At 39.2% G+C, this 8,914-nt stretch overlaps 1 protein-coding gene across 1 annotated transcript; it reads left to right on the forward strand.

Annotated features, from left to right (window-relative positions):
- Positions 1-362: 362 nt before the first annotated feature.
- tuba5 (tubulin alpha 5) lies at positions 363-6,348 on the forward strand. The gene is made up of 5 exons (XM_037772408.1): positions 363-553; positions 2,814-3,039; positions 3,795-3,943; positions 5,083-5,763; positions 5,839-6,348. Exons 1-5 carry the CDS (start codon positions 551-553, stop codon positions 6,136-6,138), a joined length of 1,359 nt encoding a protein of 452 aa, XP_037628336.1. The 5' UTR covers positions 363-550; the 3' UTR covers positions 6,139-6,348.
- The last annotated feature ends 2,566 nt before the right edge of the window (positions 6,349-8,914 follow it).

Genomic DNA, 8,914 nt, shown 5'->3' on the forward strand with positions numbered 1-8,914 from the left:
GCATCATATGTGTACAGTACAAAAGCAGATAGGACTGACTTTCCACCTCACACCGCTCACTTAACCATTTACCTCATTTAAGTAATCTGAATTCTTCTTCTACCACTGCATGATGTTATCAAAAGAGTAAGTCCTCTGTGAAATAACCAGTGACACGGCACTGAATTGAGTCAGATGGATAAATATGAATTAAAATGAGAAAGATGACCAATCTGATTTTTCTCTCCAGCTGTTCTTGTGCCAGTGTAACAAGACCACCAAAATAGTGACTAAAACAACATTTTGTAGGGAGAGGTAGCTCCATGTGGGAGGAAAGTCATCATCCCTCCCTCCCTTCCTCCTAAAGCCTGAATAAGCAGTCAGACAGACACACCAGGTGAGTCTGTGCAGGTACAAAGAGCAACTAGCAGCTCAGCCAACAGAGCAGCTCTGTGTTACTCGTCCTGGATCAGTAAAGAGGAACTACTCGGTCTGTCTGAAACCTTAAAGACAGACGATAAACTCACAGTATCCTGCAGCAAAACCAACTGTTCATACCATCTGGAGCGACATGGTAAGTTAATTACAATTTATTAGAAATGTGGAAACTTATACTGTTGAAAGTTTGAAATTTGGTGATATGTTTGCCTCAATTATGCCATATACCTTAGTTTTTCTGAAATCTGCAACGGTTTTTGACTTTTATCTGCAAGGAAATCTAAGATATTCATCCAAAACCTTCCTAAAACTCTGGCTGCATGGACTGTACACATGTATTTTAAATACAAATGAAGTTGTTTGTGTTAACATACATGTAGCTACAAAAGTTTTAAGGCTCAAATTATGTTCTATCTGCACTTTGAGTGTTTTATGAGTTTATAATCCCTGATAGCGAGAGGAGCTCAAAGCTTCATCTTCAGCCTCAGACCCTCAGAAACCTCTTTTTGTGTGAATATTTAAGTTTTGGGATGTATTTTATCAATGTTCATATTCCAAACTTTAGTCTATACTTGTTTCTTAATAAATATTACTCAATAGCAAACAAGAAAATCATCTTGGGGGATTTTCTCCCTGTAGGGAAAACAAAATTCTCAACATGTTGAAACATGACTGCTGAAGTACTTAGGAAATGAAAAACAGTTAAGAGTTGGATCCGGTTTTTTACTATGTTTACTCTTAACAAAATGGAACAGCAGAGCGCACATACAATGAACAATACAGTGTGTCATCAGAGATTTTTGCATTTATGCAAACTGATCTGATGTGTATGGAAGCTCAGAAAGGCCATCATCATTTCAATTCCATAAACAACTGGAAAAAAATAGGTTCCCAAGTTCATATAGAAAATGTAAGTGTCTGGGGGTTTGGTGTCTGAATTTAACCAATCTAATTTAATCTGATCTGCTTTTCATCAGTATGTTAGCATTTAGCTCGAAGCACCAGTGTGCTTAAGAACAGCCTCACAGAGCTGCAGGCATCACTGCAGACTCAAGTTCGAGTTCCACTATGTTCAACAGCTAGTCTCTAACTGTGTCTGTCTGCTGTCAGGTGCTGAGCAGGTAGTGTACTGTGGATTTTTAGAGCTTTTTAGCTGCTGCCTGCTGAGACTGAAAACAACGCTATAGCAGCAAAAGTGAACCAAAACAGTAAAGTTGTGGGCCAGACAGATAAACAATGAGCTGAAACTCACTATAAAGCTCCGTAATGCAGAGGGAAGCTGCAGATTCAGGTGATAATTCTCTGTTGGCTTATCACTACAAGTGACACCTTTCACATTGCCATTTGCTACGTTGTTATTATAAAGAATATTGATTGTAGCCGCTTCAGTGGTATTTAAATTTCAATAGTAAGTATTCAGTACTAATTAAAGGTACAGCGTGTAGGATTCAGCATCATCTAGTGGTGTGGTTGCAAATTGCAACCAACTGAGTACCCTTCCGCTCACTCCTCCCTTTCCAAGACTGCGGTAACGTGAGCCTCCAAGTGCAAAACCGTGGTGACAGCGTTCGCCTAACTCAGAGGCCATCCTTACTATGATAACTCTACATAAGAAGCAATGGGAGTCAGACGGCGGCTGGCGGCACCACGGTTTTGTACTCTGCGGCTCACGTTACCGTAGTTTCACAAGCGTGTCGGAGAGCCTTCAGGTAACGTAAAAACGTGAAAGGCTCTCTCTAGAGCCAGTGTTTAGTTTGTCCGTTCTGGGCTACTGTAGAAACATGGTGGCGCTACATGGCGGACTCCATGAAGAGGACCCACTCCCTATGTAGATATAAATGGCTCATTCGAAGCTAACGAACACATGATGATTCTTAGTTTCAGGTGATTATACACTAATGAAAACATAGTTATGAATATTGTATTCCATTTCTGTCAATAGATCCCCGAAATGTTACACATTGTGCCTTTAAATTAAAAATTAAATTAGGTATTCAGGTGCTTTTTAGAATCACATCCTTATGGCCTTTTTTTACTTCCACAGATGTGCACCTTTTTCTGGTTAGAATACATTTTGACTGCACAAAATCCACACATCCACCTTTATTTTCAACAGCAGTTTTACATTTCAGTAGCGATTTAAAGAGATCTGATTATTTATGGATGGCAAAACATGTTTCTAGCTGTAAAAGTACGAGACATTTCCTTAATTCATCCTTCTTATTCATTCAAGTTTATGTTTGCAATAGATGGCTGTGCTTACAAACCATTCATGTTTTTGGGAATCATAAATGTTAAGGAAAAAGTACCACAAGGATTGTTTGACTTTGTGTTTTGTGTTAAAAACTGTGTGACAGACATCTTAACTTCCACCTGTCTTGTTTCTTTCTGTCCAGAGAGAGTGCATCTCTATCCATGTGGGCCAGGCTGGTGTCCAGACAGGAAACGCCTGCTGGGAGCTCTTCTGCCTGGAGCATGGCGTCGGTCCCGATGGCGTCTTCCTGGACAACCCTGCAGAACCCAACACTCGTGAAGACCCATTCAACACTTTCTTCAATACTGGGAGCTCTGGGCGCCATGTTCCTAGAGCGATCTATGTGGACCTGGAGCCCACAGTGGTTGGTGAGTAGTCCTGTCTATGGTTTTATTTTTATCCTCCTTATCTCTATTTTTTATTACTGCTGCCGTCGTCCTTTTATGTGTGGTCGTATGCGTCTAGTGTGAATGCATCTCCATCTACACGGGTTATGCAGGTAACTGCTGATGGGAACACTGGTATCCAAGCAACAAGTGCAGTGGTGACTCCTTTGCCTTTTATTCAATGCTGGCTAACATTTACAGAAGTGTATTGTGTGAATAGCAACTAGCAGAGTGCAGTATTGGATTGATTTTAGACAGGACAATATGTCCTTTTAATTTATGCCGAAAACGCTTCAAGATATTTTTCCCACATTTTTCAATCTAAAGCTGCTCAAATACAAGTGGTCTTGCATTTAACATTTCTGCGCTTTAGTTTCAGTGAAGCACTTCATCTGTGGAGCCCCATAGCTGTAATAAAGAAAAAGATTATATAACTGACTACATCAATAAATAACACTTTTAGTGAGAAAATGGAGTATAAAAAGGAAATATAAAGATTTATACTTTACCTTTAAACTCAGTTAACATCATTTTGTTAAAGGTCTTCTTGATAACATTTTTATGTAGACGAATATTTTACATACATTTAAAGGATAGGTTTACAATTTTTCGATGTCTGCTGGTCGAAGGTTAAAGATAATGTGACAGTAACGATGATAAACTTGTGGAAAACATCCAGTTAAACCACATTGCAGTTGATTTTTATTGACCTTAATGGATAAAAACTTTCTTTTCAGATCAAGTAAGAGTTGGAAAGTACAAAGAGCTTTTCCACCCTGATCAACTGATCTCTGGAAAGGAGGACGCAGCCAACAACTACGCTCGAGGCCATTACACCGTCGGGAAAGACATCATTGATGGAGTCATGGAGCGTGTTCGTATAATGGTCAGTAATAATAGGAAAAACCTGTTGATAAATTACTGTTAATGAAAGATAAGAAAAGTATTGTTTTGACATCATTTCTAATCCAAGTCTAATAGTGGGAATAATGATGCTCTTATAATAATCACAGTTTAATTGCACAAATGTAAAGCTTATACATCAACTAACACATTAACTTTCTGCACTACATTAGTATTAAGCAATAGTTCATCATTTTGGGAAATACACTTATTCCTTTCTTGCAGAGAGTTAGATGAGAAGATCCACACCACTGTCATATCGGTCCGTATAATATATCTAATAATTGAAGGTGCTGATAGGCAGATTTTGTTACCTTTGGACAAAAGCAGGCTAACAGTTTCCCAGTTTTAAGTCCTTGTGCTAAGCTAAGCTCATTGCGTGCTTGCTGTAGCTTCATACATAGACTGTATATAAGAAGTGGATGAGGTCACCGTGACGTCACCCATTGGTCTGTGGACTGCCGTTTTTAACGTTTTGAAGCCTCGAGTTCAGCATATTGGGCGTGGCCATCTTTGTTTTTTGCAACCAGAAGTGACTCGAGAGGGTGGAGCTAAGTACAACCGAACGCTGAATAAGACACTTTTAGTCGACAAAATGTTACAATTAAACTGAAAACCCACTGTGAAAGAGTTTAAGTTGTTAGACGAAAACACGGACAACTCCCAGACCGGACAACGCCGTGGTGTTAGCGACCTGTCAATCACAAGATAACCACGTCCTACAGCATACTCTGCTTTATCATAATTCACTATAATAATAATCTAAATGAACATCATGCTGTATTGAAGAAGACTTGAAACTAGCGATTGAGACCATACACACATGTTTACAATGTTTACTGAGATAATAAATCAAGTGAGAAGTAGGCTCATTTTCTCACTTCCATACAATCAGACTTCTTTTTGCAACCAGAGGAGTCGCCCCCTGCTGGCTATTAGAAAGAATGCAAGTTTAAGGCACTTCAGCATTGACTTCACTTTTCAGACTCGGAGGAAGCCCACTGGCTTCATATTGAATGGACAGATACAAGAGTGGTATCAATCTTCTTATTTATAGACTGTGCATTTCACAAAACTATTCCTTTAACAGAGTCTGTCCTGACCTTCTGTCCTTCTCATCAGACGGACCAGTGCACCGGCCTGCAGGGGTTCCTCGTCTTTCACAGCTTTGGAGGTGGAACCGGCTCTGGCTTCACCTCCCTGCTGATGGAGCGTCTGTCTGTCGACTACGGCAAAAAGTCCAAGCTAGAGTTTGCTATTTACCCAGCTCCCCACGTGTCCACCGCTGTGGTGGAGCCCTACAACGCCATCCTGACCACCCACACCACCCTGGAGCACTCTGACTGTGCCTTCATGGTAGATAATGAGGCCATCTACGATATCTGCCGTCGCAACATGGGCATTGAGAGTCCTAGTTACATCAACCTCAACAGATTGATCGGTCAGATTGTTTCCTCAATCACGGCCTCTCTTCGTTTCGATGGCGCCCTCAACGTCGACCTGATGGAGTTCCAGACCAACCTGGTCCCATTTCCACGCATCCACTTCCCCCTGGTTACCTACTCGCCCATCATCTCTGCTGAGAAGGCTTACCACGAGCAGCTAACTGTGACCGAGATCACGAGCGCCTGCTTCGAGCCGGCCAATCAGATGGTGAAATGTGACCCTCGTCACGGCAAGTACATGGCGTGCTGCATGCTGTACCGAGGCGATGTCGTTCCTAAGGATGTAAACGCTGCCATCGCAAATATAAAGACCAGAAGTTCCATTCAGTTTGTCGACTGGTGCCCCACTGGCTTCAAAGTGAGTAACATCATGAAGGTCGGACGGGAAGTTTGAGATACTTCATGTTTCTGATTATTCTCTTTGTCTCAACAGGTGGGAATTAACTACCGAGCTCCAACTGTAGTTCCTGGTGGTGACCTGGCCAAAGTCCAGAGGGCTGTGTGCATGCTGAGCAACACCACTGCTATCGCTGAGGCCTGGGCTCGTCTCGACCACAAGTTCGACCTCATGTACGCCAAGCGTGCATTCGTCCACTGGTACGTGGGTGAGGGCATGGAGGAGGGAGAGTTTGCAGAGGCCAGAGAGGACCTGGCCTGTCTTGAAAAGGATTACGAGGAGTTTGGTCGACCGACCTCCGATTTTGACGATGACGACGAAGGCCAAGAATACTGAACCTTGTGAGGCTGTGACGGCTGCACAGCAGTGATTTTATCCTGTACTGAATAATGATTTCATATCTGTACTGTATATCTTCTAAGCTAAAGTTAAAGGTGCTAATGATAACACTGATAACATTCAGCCACTAGATGTCGCATTCTCCCTCCCCGGTTCCATTGCATTTACTTCACAACAAGTCGTTGCCAGGCACTTACCGTCAGTCTCAGACATATATCCTCTTTTCCGCACTAACTGACGACCCAGAGATAGATACCACGTGATACCAACGTCGTTTAACTATTGGCTCACAAGCCTTGTTAGAAGTGGGAACCAAACGTCAGATTGCTTCCACAGAGATAAACAAAACATTCATTTTGGACCCGCCAACATTTTTTAAATGATTAATTCACAATCATAGTATTTTTTTCAGGAAAAGCCATACTTTTATTCGACACCTTTCTAAAGGCTCTGTAGATGTTTGTTTTTTTAAATATTCATCTACATAAAAATGTTATCAATAAGACCTTTAACCAAATTAAGGATCTTTCTTACTGCCATGTTTTTATAATGTCGGCTTTAGAAGACAAACTACTAAAGTTGTATTTGAATTGTGCTGTGAAATAAATTTTGTCTGGGAATATTCTGTGTGAAACTTGTTAGAGATGTGCAAGCAGGGTGTTGCAGTGGTCTAACACGACAACATGTACCTACTACGTTCCCATTACAATTCCCCCCGGAGAACGCTGTTGCAAGCCTGAAAGATGGAGATGAAGATGGAAGAAATACAAAGGACATGCTTGACGGAGTGAGATGGAGGGCCTCTGGTCACACATATCTCCAAAATGTCAAGGACAACAGCTGTCTTTACATCAAGGTCTTTGATGTAAAGACAGCACTGATGGAGGAGATACCAAGGCATCATCATACCACCATCAAAGTACTGCACTTATGTACAAATTTGAGATACTTGTTCTTTACTTGAGTATATACATTTTATGCTACTTTATTTTTCTACCTCACTACATTTCAGAGGGGAAATATTGTACTTTTTTTTTTACTTTTAAATTTATTTTACAGCTATACTACTTAGTTACTTTTCAGATTAAGATTTTTACATAAAATTATATGATCAATTCTAAAATATGATAAAGTATTATAGATTAAACTATCCAACAGTATATGAAGTAGTCACAAAATTAGCTCCACATTGAACAAATAAGTTGCAACATTAAAGTACCGCGTACATTTTAATTCAACAATAATGATCCAATAACACAATATAACACTACTAAGGCTACATATAGGCAATATATTATTCTGATTAATGAGTAGCCTACTTTTACTTTTGGTACTTTAAGTGGGCCTATATGTTGATTATATTTGTACTTTTACTTTAGTATAACACTATAACACAGGGGCCATTCTGTATAATGAGTACTTTTAATTCAATACTTCAAGTACATTTTGTTGCTAAGAATTCTGTACTTTTACTTAAGTAAAAATTGGCACAGAGGATTTTTGCTTGTAATTCATATTTTTTATAGTGTGATATTACTACTTGCATCAAAATATCTAAGTTTGACTACGTTTTTGCATTAACTGAGCTGCCAGTGAGCCTGTGGTTGTGCAGCAGCAGATGTTATAAAACGATGAGCAGAAGCAGCCAATCAGACTGCACAGACTGGCTATTTAAACAATGAGTCCCGGCCGCCCTGAAGGTGTCACCTGAAGAGATTCATCCGCGTGTAAAGTGTAAACATAAGGCAGTCTACAAAGAAGAGAATTGTTACATAGATTGAAATGTAACTAATATTTAATAATAACACGATGAAATAAATTATTTGTAATGATTTGTACACTAGATGCAATGTATTGTTCTGATGTGATGAAGTGGAAAATATCAAGCATGGTTAATCTTGATGCAGATTTTAGGCTGCAGCCATGAGCAGACAAGCTAGTTCCTACTTTAAACATGGACATGTTTGTGTGCTTATTAAACATAGAACATTTCAATTTGGTGGTGGAAAGTAATTAAATACATTTACTCAAGTATTGTACTTAAGTACAATTTTGAGGTACTTGAGTATTTCTATTTTAAGCTACTTTATACTTCTACTCTACTACATTTCTGAGGGATATATTGCATACTTTGTACTCCACTACATTTATTTTATAGCTAAAGGGCCTAGTTATGTTGCAGATTAACATTATTAGTTCAAAATCTAAATCAACATTTAATTATGATGTATTATTATAGATCAAGCAATCCTGCAGTATATACATTTCTTAAAAGTAGCCCAACCTTTGCCAGCTGCAACATTAAAGTGATTCTTACACATAAAAGCATCCGTAGTTATAATCCGATTACATAATAGGCTATATATTATTCCGATTAATGAGTAGCCTACTTTTACTTTTGGTACTTTAAGTGGGCCAAATATATGTTGATTATATTTGTACTTTTACTTTTGTAAGATTTGAATGCAGTTGCTTTTACATGTAACAGAGTATTTCTACACTGTGGTGGGCCTATTACTACTTTTACTTAATTAAGTATAAGAGTATTACTACCACTGATTAATAGTGTGGTTTAGGGTCAGAAAATCCCAATTCAGATTTCTAATATAGTCTTAGGTCGAACTATTATTATTATTATTATTATTATTATTATTATTATTATTATTAGTTTCAGATCTTGAATTTGGCTGTAGCATACTGTTCGCACATTTAGACACAAGGGAGGCTCCATCTCTCATCAGTTCAACCATAAATGTGTTAAATCCAAGTCTAG

Source organism: Sebastes umbrosus, chromosome 6 (genome assembly GCF_015220745.1).
Source record: "Sebastes umbrosus isolate fSebUmb1 chromosome 6, fSebUmb1.pri, whole genome shotgun sequence".
Classification (NCBI taxonomy): domain Eukaryota; kingdom Metazoa; phylum Chordata; class Actinopteri; order Perciformes; family Sebastidae; genus Sebastes; species Sebastes umbrosus.